This window comes from Lissotriton vulgaris, chromosome 6, assembly GCF_964263255.1.
Source record: "Lissotriton vulgaris chromosome 6, aLisVul1.2, whole genome shotgun sequence".
NCBI classification, from domain to species: Eukaryota; Metazoa; Chordata; class Amphibia; order Caudata; family Salamandridae; genus Lissotriton; species Lissotriton vulgaris.
This window is the reverse complement of record NC_141694.1, coordinates 1004386250-1004406628: the sequence shown is the minus strand read 5'-3', so window position 1 is coordinate 1004406628 and position 20379 is coordinate 1004386250. Positions and strand designations below refer to the sequence as shown.

The window sequence follows — 20379 nt, the reverse complement described above, 5'->3', positions numbered from 1 at the left end:
TCTTCTGAGCAGACAGAACAACTGCTCCTACGAGTAGGAATTGAAACACAAGACAGTACAATACATTGTCAAACTCTAGAGAACCCCAGAAATAGACCTGTTTGTGACAATACAGTACAAGAAATGCCAGTTTTGCCTTGAGGTTTCCTCACAACTTGTCAAAGGAGAATCCCCTGCCACTAGATTAATGAGGTGCAAAAACAACAATTGATGGACAGAATGCAGCACAATGTCATATGTTCACCCCAGTACAGAGATCTGGGCCTAAACCCATCGTTTTTTTGCACTCCACACCACTCCAGTTCAGACATGGCCATATGCAAATCAGTCTGACCCTGTGCCTCATGGGAACAGTCCAGCCCGAACTGCCAAGCCATGTCTTTCCTGGACCGGGATCAAGCATCATAGGACCCGTTTCTGGCTATCAGCCGTCTTCAGCCAGGATATCGTGACTCCAGTGGTGTGGAGAGCATGGGACTCACGTCTGAGCATACCCATCCCACTCGGGGTGACAATTGCAAAAACAACAATTGATGGACAGAACTAGATTGGTCAGGGACATTTGCATACTCTTTTCCACCAATACCTCTAATCCAAAGAGTTCTGGAAAAAGCAAGACAAACAGGGACAAACCTAATTCTCATTGCTGCACAATGGTCCAGACTAACAAGATACTCAAGTCTGCTAGAACTGTCCAAGGGACAGATAATCAAAATCAGAGCGGACAAGGACCTACTAACAAAGCAACAGGGGGCATGGCCAAGATGGCGACAGGAGCGGACGCTGCCTAAAGGAGCTCCACGCCCGCCCGCAAAAAATTTCTACGAGATCCTGCCTATCCGGACTCTACTTCCCCAGATTCTGCCCCCCATCCCCTTGAGGGGAAGGCGGCAGTCAAGTATCGAGGGGCTCTGATGGACGAGGGCCGTTTCGGAGGAGACTATGGACGGCGACCTGGGCTGGCGCCGTGCTGCTGGTGGAGGCGGTCATTGCCCAGTCGGGGCACTCCTGCCCGGGATATGCGGAGGGGTATATTCTTCCCACCCCCGCCTGTTTGGATCGAGTGCGACAAGGCGATTGTGTTGAACGCCGGGAAGGGCAGTGGCGGGCAATCTCGTCGGCAAGTCGAGGCCGTGGACCGGGGCCTACCTGCTCTCTTTTGCCCTTCCTCCTACATCCTCAAGACGGGCTGCATTTGTGCTGAGTTGCCGAGTGGATCTTGGTCTCTTTCGTCCCCTCTCCTTTCGGGCTCTGTGGGAGAGGGACTTGCCGAGGCTTGCTGCTGCGTCACTAAAGCAGCCATGGGGGAACTGGAATGCTGAACCTCACATGCAGCATTGATGAATATTGAGTGGAATAGGCTACCCACGGAGCAGGGTGCGAGTGACTGTTGGGATTGGACACAAGCCCCCCATACAAGCCAGAACTGAGTGCACATGGGGGGTATTACTTGAGCTGGTGAGTCGGAACTGGAAGGTCGCAGCATGCAAACAGAGGTGATTTGGCGATGAATATGGACTGAAAGTGGCTTTGCGATTCGAGCTCAGGTTCCGAGTGACACTGGCGGACTAGATGTTGTTGTTGTTGTAATACTTTATTCGATATATACATATCATAAAAGTACAAACAATTTAAACATAAAACGCACATCTAAAATATCATATTCGATTCATTTCATAATTTTAAAAAGATAAAAGAATATTTACATATAAAACACTTGGTTATATATAAAAAAAGTCGTAAGTCATATGCAGTAGCGGGTTTAGGTGACAAGTTAGAAGCCGCAGTCTAGCCTTCAATAGTTTTTAGCAGCCTTGATCGTATAAACCATGCTTTTGATAGATACTTAGCAATACCACATACGACAAACAGATATGCATTATCTGATGAGAGGATACGTAGAGCAGTCCTAAAATCTCACTCTCAACTCTCTACATACAGGTTTTAACCATCTTGCTCTTGGTTTTTTATACGCTGTACAAGCGAACCAGAAATGGGGTAAAGATTCGCTCATACATGGGCAGCCCGGGCAGGTATGGGAATGACTCCTCAATCCTTTCCAACCCTCCATGAATTTGTTCAGAGGAAGTACTCTGTATCTCATTTTCATGAAGAGCGACCTATCTCTTGGGATTTGGATAAAATCAAGGAAGGGTTCAAACTTCTTGGTGGGTTTTTGTTCCAAAATTTTTGTAATTAAAGACCCCCACTTTGTACTTTTTAATTCCTCCGCCTGGACCCATTCCCAATAGATTTTTTAAATAATTTGCTTATGGGGAGGGGATTGGGAGATCCAGAATTCTCCCAGCCCTAAATTCAAAACCAACTGCTTTAGTTTGTTTAGCCAGTGGATCTTATTTGAACTATTCAAGATGATCAACTTATCCAACACTAAGGCATAGTTCCTTCTCAGGCGCACCCAGAACAGCAGAGGACGTAGGCGCACTATGTCTGAGATAGTGTTTTCCCATGTCTATAAAAAGTGGTTTAAGAGGAGTAGAGGGCGGAAGGGCAACCATATCCCTCATAAACTTATTCTCCGCTCTTGCCAGGTTCATGGTGTTTTCACATCCCCACAGCTCTGAGCCGTAGATAGCAGAGGCCAAGGCCTTGCCATCATAGACTGCCAGGGCTGGGGCTACTGGTCTGCTGGTAGACAAGCGCTGATTTCTCAAGATTGCTCCAGCAGTTCTTTTAAGATTTAAGAGCATTTTGGCCACATGGGAGTCCCATTTCATTCTGTTGGTAATCCTGACACCCAAGTGGTCAAACTCCTCCACCACCTCTAGTGGGGACCCATTCAATGTTACACTCATTCTCCAGGCTTTTTTTCTTCCTCACAACACCATCACTTTGGTTTTGGCTGTGTTTACAATAAGCCCCCTCTCGACACAAAATATATTGAATCTGTCTAAAAGCTTCTGAAGCCCAGAGGGGGTTTTGGACAATAAGAGGGTGTCGTCTGCAAAGAGGAGAGTAGGTGTTTTCTCATCCGCCAGGGCGGGGGCATCCGCAGAGTCCTCCCTCAAATGGTCTACCACCCCATTGATAAAGAGGGAGAACAATGTCGGGGCCATCGCGCATCCCTGGCGGACTCCCCTCTGTACAGGCACCCTCCCAGTTAGTTGTCCCTGGGCCCCCCACCCGATTCTGGCGTAATTTCCCTGGTGGAGCCTTACTATCAACTCCAAGAGATAACTCGGGAGCCCCATATCCAGTAGTCCCTTCCAGAGTTTGTCTCTGGGGACTAGATCAAATGCCATTTTTAAATCTATGAAGGCCAGATATAGATTACCCTTTGCCACGCAAACTGTCTTCCAGTAGATAGCATACAACCTGAAGACCTGATCTATTGTTCCTACGTTACGTCTAAACCCTGCCTGGAAATGGGTGAGTATACTACCTTCCTCTATCCAGGACCCTATTCTGGTGATGATGACCCTGCCAACTACTCTCTGAATGGTGTCAATGAGGCTAATTGGTCTGTAGTTGGAAGGGTCCTCCCTGTTGCCTTTCTTGTATATGGTCACTACCTCTGCACCCTTCCATGACTCAGGGACAGAGTGTCCCTGCAAGATCAAGTTCATTAGTAGGGTGATGAAGCACGACCATAATTCGGGTGCATATAATAGTAAGTCGCCAGGGAGCCCATCCGGGCCTGCTGCCTTACCAGGGGATAAGTTTCCGATGGCATCTTGTACTTCCCTGATATGAAACGGTTCAGGATCACTATGTATCTGTGATATAATAGTGATTGGTGGTACTACGTGTTGCCCCAAGTTTACTGGGTCGCAGTACACTTTTGCAAAATGGGTATACCATTCGTCTTCAGTAATATGGTTCGAAATGGGCTCTACACCCCTTCTCTCCAATTTATTTATCAGGTTCCAAAAAGTGGTCGAGTCTTTCAAGCTGGCCGCTTTTTTTAATTTCTGCCAGTGCTCTTCCTCCCACTCTTTTTTGGCCAGTTTAATACTACTTTGATAGTCCTTGCGAGCTAGCTTCACTACCATTTGATCTTTCCTCCTTATGGCGCCTGAAATGGCCTTCCTCTTTGCCCTACAACCTGCCGTGTACCAGGGGTTCCCTTGTTATGTAAATTGTTCTTTACTGACCCTCTGTTCTCTCCCATGGTGAAAAAGGCACCAATCTTCTCTATTAAGTTTTTGTAGGAATCAGCTAGGTTAAAACTTGGGTCATTCGCCTGCAGAGACGTGGGGGTCGCCAGTACTCTAGATTCTAATTGCACAAACTCTTTGATGCTAGTCAGTTTATCCTTTTGACACATGACTCTGTTCCATTTTAGCTTGCGGTTACAGTGCGTGGTGATTACTTCTTTGGTGATCATTAAAGGGCCATTTGTCGCTCTACCCTCAATCCCCCCTTTGAGTTTCATACAGAGTGGGTTATGATCACTATCTTGGGATTGCATAACCTCCATATCCACTAATAATCCCCAAGATCTGGTATCCAGTAGGATGTAATCAATGCGCGATGGGCAGCTAAGTCTGTTATACGTCATTGCCCCCTTTGCATCAGAGAAAGTCCTCCCATTTAGGGCACGTAAATTGTGTTCTAATGTTTGAGCGTTAAGTTGTATCGCTCTTGGGGACCATTTCTTAATAGGTTCCAGATTTAATAAGGGAATAGACTGTTTTAAATCCTCTGCACTGGATCCTACCAAATCGTCTTCAGCTAAAGGTTCATATGTGCAATTCAAGTCTCCACTTACAATAATATTAGACAATGGAGGAAGATCTGCTAGTGCTGCATCAAGTAATGCTATCGTAGGAGAGACTTGGCCACCCGGTGTGCCTCTAGCATATACACAAAACAGCTCTATAGTTGTTGCAATGAGTGGGCCTCTAAGTGAGATGTGTAATATATCATCTGTTGGCAACTTATGCACTGAGACAGTCCAATTTAGTGCCACACTAATCCATATATGGAGACCGCCTGATGGGCGGCCTCTCCCTATTGTGGTTGCCGGGATAAAATGAGTGGTGCAGCCATTTTTATGCAAAGGGATCAAACTCCATGTCTCTTGGAACAAGCAGATCTCTAATCTTTCAATAAAAAGATTCCATTCTGGGCAATCCAGTTTTTTTTGGAGACCCACAATGTTCCAAGACACCAAATTAATTGTTTTTACCTTCTCTACCATGCATTTGGTAACCGCTTGGGGCTCACACCCTCCTTTCATTACACTTTGTAAAGTATACTCTAGATCTCTGCTCTTTCCTGTCAATCCCGAGAACTCATTACTAGGTAGCGTCTCTTCCGCTGGCTCAATATCTCTTTCAACTGGCATATACGTATACTCAGCTATTCTTAATGGATGTTTATGAGATAGAGGTACATTGTGAAATATCGTACCTTTCCCTAGTCAATCAATTTTATTGAGTTCTGAGTCATCATAAGAGCTGACTTTTGACCATAAAGGAGACTGTCTAATTTGTATATTTGAATATGCCGGGGGGGAAGTTCTGTACTCCAGGGTCACTAAATTTTCTGCCAGTGCCTTGTTACCCAACTGAATTTCGATACAATCTGTATTAGAGCTAGATAGGGACAGTCTTGTAACTTTAACCATATCTTCCCTGATGACTGACCTGCACCCTCTCACATGTCGCAGCCAGTGAATAGCTTTGTTACAGATAGAATCCCTACTCTCATATACATTTGGGCTAAGCCTCGGTACCCCTGTCATGTAGATGGTAGTGTTACTGGGCATGTAAGCTGAAGTGCTCTGTGCATTGAATCTTTTGCTCCCCCCCTAAAGGCGGTTTTTCTGCCTCCGATGTATTTCTCTGGTTCCCCCCCCCCAATGTCAGACTTTGCTCCACTTGTTATAGCCTGCAGCTTGACTGTCTCTGCATAGGTTTTCTGAGTACTGTTTCGCCCCCTTGCTGCGCTAATGGCCTCAGTTTGGGATGTATTTTTGAGCACCTGCCCTTTCGCTGCCATGGGGCCTGTTAATCGTTTGACTTGCTTAATTGCAGGTTTTGTCGATTTGGGCGTCTCCACAGCTTGTTGAGCGCCTTGAGCGCCCCTCAATCCAATGGTTTTGGGGTCAGTTGCTGATTGTAAAGGTGCGTTAACTGTTTTCGAGGTTGTAGCTATAGGTAATTGCTGAGGGGCACTTGTAGCCTGCTTTGCCCTTTGGTTGATTAGATCTATCAACATTTTCTTTATTTGTGCTATATCCGTTCCTAGGGATGCCATTTTCTTTAGAATACTCCCTTTAAATTTCTGACAACTAGGGCAGTCTACGGTATTCTCTGCGCTTATCTTACTTGCACCAGTATCTTGTTGCAATACCTCATTCAACTCTCTAGACTCCCCTTCTAGGACGGCATATCTGTTGGTACAAACATTCCCATCAGCTCCTGCACTCTTTTCCCCACCTGAGTCAGGAAGCTCTGTTAAACCCAGCGAAACCTCCCCATTGCTAGACAAGTTGCATCCCTGTGCTGTTTGAATGTCATTGCAAAAACCACAGTTGATGGACAGAATGTAGAACAATGTCTTGCATTCACCCCAGTACAAAGATCTGGGCCTAAATCCATCGTTTTTTTGCACTCCACACCACCCTAGGTCAGACAATGGCTATATGCAAATCAGCCTTGCCTCTGTGCCTCATGAGAACAGTCCAGCCCGAACTACCAAGCCATGTCTTTCCTAGACCGGAATCAAGCATCCTAGGATCGGTTTCTAGCTATCAGCCTTCTTCAGCCTGGATAGCTTGACTCCAGTGATGTGGAGAGCCTGGGACTCACGACTGAGCATACCCAGCCCACTCGGGGTGAAAATTGCAAAAACCACAGTTGATGGACAGAATGTAGAACAATGTCATACATTCACCCCAGTACAAAGATCTGGGCCTAAATCCGTCGGTTTTTTGCACTCCACACCACCCTAGGTCAGACAATGGCTATATGCAAATCAGCCTTGACCCTGTGCCTCATGGGAACAGTCCAGCCCGAACTACCAAGCCATGTCTTTCCTAGACCGGAATCAAGCATCCAAGGACCGGTTTCTGGCTATCAGCCTTCTTCAGCCTGGATAGCTTGACTCCATTGGGCATTGAGGTGGTTTAGGGGGGTGAATGAATCTCAACAACGGGGCTACTACCAACCGGTTTTCTTTTTAGAAATATATCCGGAATTACTTTGTTCTTCTTCTGGGTAGCACCCTTTGATGTGGCATCTAGACTACCTAGTTCTTCTAAACTCGGGGCTCCCTTCAGTATCTCCTCACATTCATCTACAATCAATGCAATACTTGAGAGAACACAATTGGATCAAGCATGTTGTGCTTTAGATTTTTTTGCCTTTTCCCCTTTCTTTGGGTTGTTAGTCATGACCCCCATCCGCTATCTTTCTTTTACCCATTTTACAATACAATCTAAGATCTTATATATGATAAAAAGAACCCCTCCTCTTTCTAACACTTTTGAAAGGCAGAAACGGCAAACCCCAAACCTAACCAGCACCCTGCAGTACCTTAGTCACAACTGCCAGAGGTCCGCTAGTCCGAATGGACGGGGGGTGGCCCAGCCCTGCCCTTGTCTGTCCCGGACTGTCACAGACTGTCCGCCCTTTGTCCGGGCTTTGTCCGACGCGCGTCCCGCTCTGCGGCAGTCGGGAATTTCTATATCTTCCGGTGGGCGAGGGGGCGGGGCTCCTCGCAGCTGCTAGCACGCACGGACTTCTGGTCACTTGAGTCCCGTGCGGCGAGGGGCGAGTGGCTTCACGATCTCTTTGCCCCCTCACGAATGACAGGCAAGATCCCTCTGTCCCTGGCCCTCCACTGATGGTGACAGCTCCGGTTCAGGGCGGCAGGATGTACTTCACCCCTCCCCCCACAGTTTATGACTGCAAGTTTGTGGGGTGACCTGCATCATATTCAGCCGCCCTAGCCTCAGCAGACTGCTGGGTGACATACCAGGTGCGGAGGCAAATACCTTCACGGGCCAGGGGTCAGGTTCCTAGGGGGGTGGCCCGTCCCGTCCCTCGGTGTCCCCGGACTGCCACAGACGGCCCGCCCTTTGCCCGGGCTTCGCCCGGCGCGTCCCGCTCAGCAGTGAGCTAGGCTGGATATATAGAAGGAGTGACAGGTTCGGGGCGTGGCAACCAGGTGGTTGTGGTCGTGCAGGGACTCCTGGGAGAGTGAGCCCCTGCTACACAGTCCTCCACCCCTGCAACAACACAGGTTCTCCCCACCAGCAGCTCAATGCCCTGAATCAGCGCTTGTCCGGTCCCACAGCGCGAGTGTGGCTAGAAGTAGAGCCCAACCAGGAAGGACAGGGCGAGGGGCAAACAGAGGTCCAAGTAGCAGCAGTCCCACTCGCAAAGCGGGAAGCGGCAAGAGTCCCACTGCAGGCAAGGTGTAGAGAGTTTAAATCCAATTTTCAGGCTGGGGCGCGGACCAGGTGGTTGTGGTCGTGCAGGGACTCCTGGGAGAGTGAGTCCCTGCTACACAGCGCTCCACCCCTGCAACAACACAGGTTCTCCCCACCAGCAGCTCAATGCCCTGAATCAGCGCTTGTCCGGTCCTACAGCGCGACGCGGCACCCGCGAAGCGGGTGCGGCTAGAAGTAGAGCCCAACCAGGAAGGACAGGGCGAGGGGCAAACGGAGGTCCAAGTAGCAGCAGTCCCACTCGCAAAACGGGAAGCGGCAAGAGTCCCACTGCAGGCAAGGTGTAGAGAGTTTAAATCCAATTTTCAGGCTGGGGGCGCGGACCAGGTGGTTGTGGTCGTGCAGGGACTCCTGGGAGAGTGAGTCCCTGCTACACAGCGCTCCACCCCTGCAACAACACAGGTTCTCCCCACCAGCAGCTCAATGCCCTGAATCAGCGCTTGTCCGGTCCTACAGCGCGACGCGGCACCCGCGAAGCGGGTGCGGCAAGAATTAGAGCCCAACCAGGAAGGACAGGGCGAGGGGCAAACGGAGGTCCAAGTAGCAGCAGTCCCACTCGCAAAACGGCAAGCGGCAAGAGTCCCACTGCAGGCAAGGTGTAGAGCGTTTAAATCCAATTTTCAGGCTGGGGGCGCGGACCAGGTGGTTGTGGTCGTGCAGGGACTCCTGGGAGAGTGAGCCCCTGCTACACAGCGCTCTACCCCTGCAACAACACAGGTTCTCCCCACCAGCAGCTCAATGCCCTGAATCAGCGCTTGTCCGGTCCTACAGCGCGACGCGGCACCCGCGAAGCGGGTGCGGCTGGAAGTAGAGCCCAACCAGGAAGGACAGGGCGAGGGGCAAACGGAGGTCCAAGTAGCAGCAGTCCCACTCGCAAAATGGCAAACGGCAAGGGGCAAGAGTCCCACTGCAGGCAAGGTGTAGAGAGTTTAAATCCAATTTTCAGGCTGGGGGCGTGGCTAACAGGGGGCGCGGACCAGGTGGTTGTGGTCGTGCAGGGACTCCTGGGAGAGTGAGTCCCTGCTACACAGCGCTCCACCCCTGCAACAACACAGGTTCTCCCCACCAGCAGCTCAATGCCCTGAATCAGCGCTTGTCCGGTCCCACAGCGCGACGCGGCACCCGCGAAGTGGGTGCGGGTAGAAGTAGAGCACAACCAGGAAGGACAGGGCGAGGGGCAAACAGAGGTCCAAGTAGCAGCAGTCCCACTCGTAAAACAGCAAGCGGCAAGTGCTTTGATTAATGTGTAAGAAAATATTCTATTCTGTTCCCCTATTATAATCCTTAGTGTGTCTGCTCAGAACATTCTGCATTAAAGATCTTTCAAAGCTCTTCAGCTTGGGAGGCAAACTTCTTTGCACCTCCTGGGTGCTCCTCTGGATTTTCCTCCCTGCTCGTCTTGGAAGACCTACTTTTCCAAAAATGTATGTGCACGGTCCTAAAGACAGCCTTTTTGTTGAGATTCCAAATGTGGGAATGTCTTTTCATTCATACATACGAGTCACCATGATGAGTAATTATTCCTGGATTAAAAATGTTGGTATGAGACAAGCAAGATTTAAGCTTCAAGCACAGGCTCTTTAAAAAACCGTAGCCTAGTGAGAGGCTTTCTAAAATGCAAAGGTCTGATACATCTTGATCAATTAGAGTACAAAAGAAGTTGTGTTGACCAACCTGATAATGACATTTGTCTTTGGATTTTGTGTGGAATGGCTGTGGGGCACCAAATAATCCAGGTATGGTGAACCATCCAAAGGTAACAGCTATGTTGACATTGTCTACTGGTGGAGGCATTTGTATCACTGAGGTTTGCTTTGTATGTATAAAGTTCGTATGTGCTCCATTGTTTTGTGGAGAGCAATTTCTTTTGTCTTCGATATGTGTTAAGTGTTATGTTGTATTATTATTTTTGACCTACTAAGACCGTTCTCAAATCCTTTTGTCTAGTACAATAGCTTGTTACAGCAATTGAAAGGTATACAAGCACCTTGGTCTTGTTTTATTTTTTTGAATTGCAGATGTTGCAATGTGGCACTTTGCAGAGTTTTAATTCTTATATTTCAGAGGGCTATATTGAACTTGGTAGTCACAAAAATGCATGTGTAAAGGTGTCTAGTTTCTTGCTTTCCACTTTTTGGGAAAATACATCATGTCTAGAAGCCTATATTTTCATTTATCTTTGTCAACAAATGACAGTTTGATTGCTACGTTTGTTTCCCCCCAGTTATTTATGTCCATTCTGTAACTTCCCCTCAAATCTAATTGAATGTGTTAACCTCTAATAATGCATGAAATGTCAATAGATCATGTTACCATTAAAAAGATCTTTTTCGTGTTTGAGCAACTACCTTTGTTTACAAGTTCCTTTTTTTGTTCTGCTTGATTTCCTCGTCTGTTTTTCTCCAGGAGGTAGACCAGGTTGACCAGGTAGGATATCCTGCTGGGTGCTGATCCCAGCTACATTGGCTTAGCTCAGTTTCTCATTCTGCTTTCATGTCAGAATACAGCTGTTGAAACGCAGTCCAACTTGACTTCTCCATAACACTCATTCAGCTACTGGACACACGCGGTACTAAAAATCGTTTTTGACTATGCAGCTCTTATCCGCATTCCATAACCTCTGCTTACTGCAACTCAGTGGATATGAAATTGCCAAAGTACTATTTCTTGCCCTTCCCTTAATGGTTTATTTTTTGTTGTCTGTGGTTTCTATTCTTTGGATCTCATCTAACAATGCCGTACCTTGCGTATGTTGATCGGGAAATTATTGGATAGATCAGTACCAGATATTGAACAACATGTTCATGCTGCTGGCAGTATCGAGGGGACAGTGGGTATCTTCCAGTACATGCACATACTCAGACTACCAGATAACGCAACACTGCTGAGCATCTTTCATTACTCTGCAAAATGCTTGAAGGTAGTCTTCTACTATTTGTGCCTTCACTAGTTAGGCAAATTACAGCCTTTGTGTCTTGTTCAACATTTTATTAGCCTGCTTTAATCACAGATGAAAATTGTCATCTACAGCAAACATGTTGCAACTATCTGGTACCTGAAATGTATTTGGTGACTGATGGATAAAAGGTACTGGTCTATCCTAGAAGGCTTTTCATCTCATTAGCCTGCATTGCATCTTCTTTTGAAGACTTGTCTTGCCATTGCTTATTTGTCAACCTTTCATCCACAGAAACAGAAGAACATTGCAGGGTCTCTTGCCTTCTGGATGGCCAATGCATCTGAACTGCTCAACTTCATTAAACAGGATCGAGACTTGAGTCGCATTACATTGGATGCACAAGATGTTCTGGCGCATTTAGTCCAAATGGCCTTCAAGTAAGGGCAGCTTTTGCTTTATCTTTTTCAGCATTAGTTGTTCCTCAGCTTTCTGGAATCAAATGTACCGGTATTGATATGTGCCAACAAAAGGTTTAAAATGGGCTCAATCAATTAAGATCAAGGGTGCGCACCAGATGTTGAATGCAATAGCGTCTCATGAAAAGCTTAAATTAAGAACATAACCATCATAATACATTAACCAAAGATATCTCCAGATATGTTATTATACTCTTTTTATGAGCTACTGTCTGTCCAACAGAAATCTCATTGAAAGAATCAGGCGAATTAAAAAATACCACAATTAGTATGTCCGAGCCATCTTTGATTAGGATTTACTTATTCTGTTAATTATTTCCATGCTTTGACTGGCTTTATTACTCACCATTGGTGTCATCCTGGATGAGGTCTGATAAATGCACTTGGTTTGTAGTATGTACTTGATGGAACAGTTTTTCACAATTGTTCCATGACTAATCTAGTTGGTAAAAGGTAAAAATAACGTTTGATTGATTTATTTGAATAAAGGGCCCAAACAGTTTTTGTTGGTGTATTTATTAAGAGCAAATTACCCAGGTTTCCGGTTTTTCATCATTTGACTAAAGTTTGATTTTTTTATGTTGCCTACCTTAACACTAAATCATTTATGTGTTCCTGTAAGTAAAGCTCTGAATAAAAGATTAGTTGTGGTGTGCAGTAGAAGAGGCACACCCCTTGGTCATTCAGGTGCCAAACTTTCCCTTCCCATTTGCTTTACGAAGTTTTCTAAATAATCAAGACACTGGAAACTGGGTGTGTATAAATGTGCAAATTCAATAAGGAACGATCACTATTTTGCAATAGTAGTTTGCATTGTCAGACAGTGACTCAAGTTCCTTTGGAGCTGTATCAAGAGTTTTGCAAAAACAAAATGTGAATGATCCAAATGAAGGTGGAAAAGTGAGCAAGGGAAACTTAAGTCTTAGTTCATCTATTTCCCCATGGGCACTTCACCTGTTCTATACCCAGGTGGGATGGATAAGCACTATTATTTATTAACATCTTTGTCATAGTTTGCCCAGGATTTTTGTGAAAGTTATGTGATAAACGTTCAGGCAATGCAGTTGTGAGGTCCCAGGCTGGGATTTCTTTTATTCATTTTTTTGCCACAGGAGACACCGAAATATTCAATATTAATTGAAGTACATAATGCTTAATATCTGTTGTTTTTCAGGTATCTGGTTCACTGTCTTCAGTCTGAGCTGAACAATTGCATGTCTGCATTCCTTGATGATCCAGAAGAGAATACCCACCAGCGACCTAAAATAGGTTAGAATTCCTAAATGTTTACTTTTTACTGATAAACGACTATGGTCAGTTTTACAATACTGTGCTGACAAAACACTGGACAGGTTTACAACTAACCGCAGTGTTTGCATGATGTAGCAAAGAAGCTGAAGAGCTTTTAAGTTCTGCTTCCATAATACTGCGTATTTAATTTTGTAATCATTTGCTTTCTTTAATTTGTTTGGACATGTTTCCATACATAGTGCAAATTAGGATTGCTACTCGAAGAGCGAGGTGTTATGAAGGTTTTCCTTTTTCCTTACTGTAGCTTCTTCGGTGCTACGTAGTTTAGTTCCACTGCCTGTCAAGTAACCTCCTGCTGACTTGGTGAACTCTCTGCTAGTGGTGGCCTCCTAATACGTAAATTCTCTTATTTTGAAAAGTACCTGAAAACAAATGTATTTGACTCTGGAACCAAAGTAAAGGGACAAGTGGTGCATTTCCGCCAGTCCCTCTCAATATGTATTCTCTGCAACTGTCCTTGCAACCTTAGAAGGAGGTCCCATGACCATAGTAGTGCTGGTTCTGTTAGTGAAGGTAGGTAGGGGACAGGGACATCCAAGCCGTGTGGCTATTCCAACCTCAATCTGCTGCGGGTACGCGGTCTCAATACAATGTTTGGGGGTGGGTCTGTTAAAGATAGGCATGGTTATCCTGTAAGACAAGAAAGACACCCATTTGGGTATGTGCCATGCATGGTTTAGCATCCCTGGTCAGCCCATACAGGTCTTATAGAACTTTTTGAGCAATAAGGTTCCAGATAAAATTGTAGCTCATATAGCCTTGCTTATGATGCCTGCATGGTCAGTAGGTCAGTTTTCCAAGTCCAACAGGCAGTTGAGCATTTGTAGCTGCAGATGCCGTCGCTTACTTGCAGATTAAGTATGTTCGAGGCATGTGGGCTGCGGAATTCATGTCTGTGCATAGATCGCCGCCTAGTGTTGGGTCCGGATGATCGCACATTGTTGTCCTGGAAGAGTCTTCGAAGTATCACGAGATAGGTGGCTCCTCCCCTGGACTACAGTGCGCATGGGCATCAACTCCATCCTCAGATTGTTTTTTTCCGCCATTGGGTTTGGATGTCTTTGGGTTCCCTCTAGTCGGAATCGATAAAGAACTTTTCTTAAGACCAAAAGGTCTTTAGTTTCTTAGTCGGTATAGTCTTGCGTTCGGTGCCTAACTCTTCCAGCTCGGTTCCGAGCCGGATTCCATACACCCGCGTGCTTTCGGCGCGGAGGGCCCAGTCGACGCCTCAGACCCTATCGACTGTTCATCATGGACCGAAGTCCATTCAAGAGATGTCCCGTCTGCAACTCAAAGTATCCCCACATCGACGTCCACCCGGTGTGCAACAAGTGTCTGTCGCCGGACCATGATGAAGCCAGTTGCATGGCTTGTTCCCGCTTCAGGTCCAAGAAGACGCTTAAGCATCGACTCGCTGCGCGCCAGGAGGCCCAGCACACTGCACCGGCGCCTGCGGACATTTTCGATGTCGAGGAAGAAGCTACCCGGGACATCGGTGACAACTTGTCGAATCCCGCGTCAGACGTCGACTACGACTACGACGCGGACGCCGAAATGTTCGAAGCTGAAGAAGTCGTCGACCAGGTAGGGGACGACGACTGGGCCTTCGGGGCCATGGAGGATAGCTCGGACGAAGAGCTACCTCGCACTGACACTTGGGCAGTAACAATTCATAAGGCTCAGGTCGAGGGATCGCCACTAGGCCTTACCCAAGATCTTACGATGGGTTCTACGGCCCCACCTTCGGGCTCGGCCACGGACATTGCTATTGAGCCGCACCCTGGAAAATCGAAACTGAAAGTGAAACCTACGGTCTCGACGCAAGAAACAGCGCAGGTGCCCGCCTCGAAACCGAAAGTGAGCATTTCTCTGGTCGGATCCAAGGCCTCGGAGCCCTCGGCGCCGAAGAAGCAGAAGGGTGTTGTCGAGCCGAAGGCTCAAGTCAAGGGCGTCGAGACGAAGTCTGCCGCGCCGAAGACTAAAGTCAAGGTGGTCGAGCCGAATAAGTCAGCGCCGAAGGCGGTCGACACCAACAAAGGACTCGGTGACCCGAAAAAAGGACTCGGTGACCCGAAGGTTCTCGAGACTCCGCGTCAACAGGACAAGGCCAAGAGCGGCGCACCCAGAGAGTCCACTCCTAGTGGGGCCTCGAAGGATCCCGTCGACTCGGCGCGCCCGTCCGCCGCTTTCACCCAGCAGGTGACAGACTCCCTACAGCGCATCAAGGAGAAGGCCTCGGTGGTCGGACCAAGAGATCCTCCACCTTTGAAGCCGGTCGAGAAACCTCACAAGGCGTCGACGCCCATTCCCTTCACGTTGCCGCCAAAGGTGGCGCCGAAGGCTTTCACCCCTAAAGCGGTAGCCAGCGTCCCCGAGAAGGTGTCCTTGGTGCCGAAGTCGTCGACGGTGGTATCCACCTTGAAGCATCGGCAATCTTCGGTAGACGAACAACAAGAACATTTTATCGATGCCGAAATGGGCAGACTTCCCCTCCACAAGCGGAAAATTGCCCCGGAACAACCAATGGAGTCCTACAAAATTCCTCTAAAAAGAAAGAAGGACTCTGCTTCCACTCCTGTCCTTGTGGAACCACTTTCTCCACAGACTCATGATGTCTCGCCCACTTACTCAATGAGATGAGTACAGCTATCCTGTCTATACAGACCCTAATGATACCAATGAACCCTGGGCTGCTGGTGCTGACCCAGGTGATCCTCATTCTGGACAAGACACTCAACTCTATTCTGTGAAGACATCTCCTACAGAAGATTCAATAGCATTCAATGCCCTCATTGAACGGGCGGCTAAAAATCACAACGTCTTGCTGACCCTATTGACCTCGATTTCCTTTTTGATACCTTTTCAGTCTCGGAGAGACTGTCAAGACTCTACCTATGCTAAAAGGTGTCTTAAAACATGCTGGAGAAATCTTTAAGGAGCCTACCAGAGCAAGGGTGATAAACCCTAGGATTGAGAAAAAGTATAAGCCAGCGCCTACTGATCCTACCTACATTAAAGGACAGTTGCCTCTGGACTCTCTTGTCATCTCAAATGCCCGGAAGAGGGCTAATTCTCAGACAACGGGTGATGCTCCTCCCCCAGACAAAGAATCTAAGGTCTTTGAGGCATCAGGGAAAAGGGTGGCAGCACAAGCGGCCAACATCTGGCGCATTTCCAATACGCAAGCTCTTCTAGCGAGGTATGACAGGGCACACTATGACCCACTGGAGGCCCTGTTGCAACACCTGCCAGATGAATACAAGGAGGCAGCTGAGATGCTTATTCAAGAGGGGAAGCTGATCTCTAATGCTTCAATTAAGTGTGCACTGGACGCGACTGACACCGCAGCCAGGGCTGTCAACACTAGTGTCATGCTGAGACGACATGCCTGGCTGAGAATCTCTGGATTTAAGCCGGAGATACAAACCACCATCCTTAATCAAACAGTGAATCCAGATCACCTGTTTGGCCCAGAGGTTGACACCACCTTAGAAAAGATTAAGAAGGACACTGAAACTGCTAAGTCCATGGGTGCCTTACAGTCCCAGCAATTCAGGGGTGGGTCTTTTCGTCGCTCAAGCACTAGAGGCGTTTCCAAAGGCCAGCTCTCCCAAACCACGCAGTACTACAAAGGCAACACACAGTCCACATACACCAACAAAAGTCGAGGTGGATATCGTGGAAACAGCGCCAAGGGCAGGGGTCGTGGAAACAACAACTCCAGATCCTCTGCCACCAGCAAACAGTGATGCCTTGTCACTGCCCCCCGACCACACAACACTGGTCGGGGGGAGACTTCAGCAGTTCCTGCCGGTCTGGAGAACCATCACCACAGACAGGTGGGTCAGACAACTTATACAGTACGGTTATTGTCTAGAGTTAACATCCACTCCACCCAACATACCCCCAAGACACCGTCCTATGTCCGCCGAGCATTTGCACTTATTGCAGCAGGAGGTCTTCGTCATGCTGCAAAAAGGGGCGATAGAGCTCGTGCCTGTGCAGGAAAGAGGCACAGGAGTCTACTCCCTGTACTTCTTGATACCAAGAAAGGACGGGTCCCTCAGACCCATACTGGACCTCAGGCCCCTCAACCAGTACATCCTCTCGGAGCACTTCCATATGCTGACCCTGCAGCAAGTGCTCCCTTTGCTCAGTCAGGGGGACTTTCTCGCAACTTTAGACCTAAAGGATGCATATTTTCACATTCCGCTGCACCCGTCACACAGACAATATCTCCGGTTCACCATCCAAAACCAACACTACCAGTTCAAGGTTTTGCCTTTCGGAGTCACCACGGCACCCAGGGTGTTTACAAAGTGCCTGGCGACAGTGGCGGCGCGCCTAAGGAGACGGAACATTCACGTCTACCCTTATCTGGACGACTGGCTCATCCAGGCGAATTCAGCCCAGCAGTGTGCCGCTCACGTGTCCCACACGGATTGGTATCGTTACAACGCAGGCTATTACAACGCCTGCTGTTACAACGCGGTTTTTACATCGCATACCACTACAACGCATAGTGCTTTTAAGCGCTGGATAGTGATTTATTTAATTTACTATTCCAACTCCAGTCCCCGTGAATAGTAGGGAAGGTGTTGGATAGTAAATTAAATATATTCCCTATCCTAGAGCGCCCCCCAGCGCAATGCGTTGTAATGGTTTGCGTTGTAATGGTTGCGTTGTAATGGTAGTGCGTTGTAATAAATGCGTTGTAAGTGATGTTCCCCCACCAACACCATTCACCTCCTTCACGGCCTGGGATTCTCACTGAATTACCCAAAGTCCCACCTCCAGCCCGCCCACATACGGCAGTATCTGGGTGCGATGATAAACACTCTGGCAGCCACAGCACAGCCAAATTCAGTGAGGGTCAGCAGCATTCAATCGCTGATACAACGATTCAAACCCCAACACTCGCTTCCAACGAGAGTGTTCATGCAGTTGATAGGCATGATGGCCTCCTGCATCTCCATAGTCCCGCACGCGAGACTACATATGCGTCCTCTTCAGGAGTGCCTAGCACGTCAGTGGACTCAGGCTCACTGGCAGTTGAAAGACCTAGTGTTAGTGAGTGGTCGGGCATACAACCCTCTGCATTGGTAGAATCCACGAAACCTTTGCAAGGGACGACCGTTCCAAGAGCCTGTGCCACAGATCATCCTGACAACGGACGCTTCTCTCCAGGAATGGGGAGCTCATGTACTCCATTACACTGTGCAGGGACTATGGACGCAACAGCAACGGAAGATGCACATCAATGTTCTGGAACTGATGGTTATCTACATGGCACTGAAGGCTTTCAAAGTACATCTGTGCAACAAGGTCGTGTTGATCCGGAAGGACAACATGACAGCCATGTACTACATTCAGAAGCAGGGAGGTACCCACTCTCCGCAGCTGTCTCATCTGGCTCAGAGCATGTGGAAGTGGGCCATTCAGAGGAACATATTCCTCATGGCAGAACACCTGCCGGGCAAGGACAATCAGATGGCGGACCTGCTCAGCAGGTACAGCCACCAGATGCACGAGTGGGAGATACATCCATCAGTACTCCACCCGTACTTCCAAAGGTGGGGTCATCCAGAGATAGACCTGTTCGCCACAAGGGAGAAGGCAAAATGCCAAAGCTTCGCCGCCAGGTTTCCACACCCACAATCGCAGGGCAATGCGATATGGATGAACTGGTCAGGCAGATTTGCGTACGCTTTTCCCCCAGCACCTCTGATACCGCTGGTGGCACGCAAGCTCAGGCAGCACTCGATGACTCTCATCCTGGTTGCTCCGACGTGGGCTCGCCAACCATGGTACACCACGTTTCCAGAACTGTCCATGGTACCGCATCAAAGGCTACGCCTCACACCCAGCCTTCTGACGCAGAGCCATGGCGACATTCAGCATCCAGATCCGCAACCGCTCAACCTGGCGATCTGGCTCCTGAGATCTTAGAGTTTGGCTACCTAAACTTGCCTCCTGACTGCATGGACATCATCCGGGAGGCGAGGAAGCCCACCACAAGAGCATGCTATGCGGCGAAGTGGAAGCGGTTTGTCATTTACTGTGCAGACCACAGCATTAACCCGCTAGATGGATCTATTCAGAACATCATTTGTTATCTTTTCCATCTGTACAAATGTAATTTGGCCTATGCTTCCATTCGCATACATCTATCTTCAATGGCTGCTTATCTCCAAAACAGGCAGCACCTCTCACTTTTTAGGGTGCCTGCCATTAAAGCTTTTCTAGAAGGGCTCAAGCGCGTCATTCCTCCGCGGACTCCGCCAGCTCCGCAGTGGAACCTCAATGTGGTCCTCACCAGGCTGATGGGTCCCCCCTTTGAACCACTGCATTCCTGCGAGATTCAATTCTTGACATGGAAAGTGGCTTTTCTTATAGCGATTACATCGCTGCGACGAGTTAGTGAGCTCCAGGCGCTAACTATCCAAGAGCCATTTATTCAAATTCATTCTAACAGGGTGGTGCTACGCACTAACCCTAAATTCCTTCCTAAAGTAGTGTCTCAATTCCATATTAACCAAACTATTGAATTACCTGTGTTCTACCAAAATCCTGAGTCATTGGCGGAGAGAATGCTCCACACCCTTGACGTCAAAAGGGCCCTGATGTATTACATTGATAGGACCAAGGATTTTAGGAAAACTAAACAACTCTTTGTTGCCTTTGCGCCACAACACAAAGGTAACCCCATTTCTAAAGCTGGTATAGCTAGGTGGATCGTTAAATGTATTCAGATCTGCTATCTGAAAGCCAAACGTACTCTCACCATTCCACCAAGGGCCCACTCCACCAGAAAGTTGGGGGCCTCCATGGCTTTCCTTGGAAATATTCCTTTGGAAGACATATGTAGAGCAGCCACATGGTCTACCACACACACACATTTACAAAGCATTATTGTGTTGATGTGCACTCCAAACAGCAGGCAGCTGTAGGGCAGGCTGTTCTAAAAACACTTTTCCAGACTGCTGCAGCTGGCACGGGCGGCCGCCGCTAATGGAGGGACTGCTATGTATTCTATGCACAGATATGAATTCAGCAGCCCACATGCCTCAAACCGAATATGCTACTTACCAGTATGCATCTGTTCTTGGCATGTAGGGCTGCTGACATTCATATCGCCCGCCCTCCTCCCCGGCGCCTGTAGCAGCTGCAGAATTCACATATACTTCTAGCATGGTCATCATTCACTGAGTTTCACTCCATCTTGGCCACAATGGCTAAAAACAATCTGAGGATGGAGTTGATGCCCATGC

General features: G+C 47.9%; 1 protein-coding gene across 18 annotated transcripts in view; it reads left to right on the top strand.

Moving 5' to 3' along the window:
- The window catches only part of AFDN (afadin, adherens junction formation factor), a 2152715-nt gene that overhangs the window by 834908 nt on the left and 1297428 nt on the right, over positions 1 to 20379 (top strand). For 10 of the 18 annotated variants that reach the window (XM_086927062.1, XM_086927051.1, XM_086927059.1 and 7 more), the window contains 3 exons: positions 10829 to 10849; positions 11613 to 11758; positions 12972 to 13066. In XM_086927062.1, coding sequence (XP_086783188.1) covers positions 10829 to 10849; positions 11613 to 11758; positions 12972 to 13066 — 262 coding nt within the window. The remainder of the gene's footprint in view (positions 1 to 10828; positions 10850 to 11612; positions 11759 to 12971; positions 13067 to 20379) is intronic. The other 8 variants (XM_086927064.1, XM_086927054.1, XM_086927053.1 and 5 more) reach the window with 1 other exon arrangement.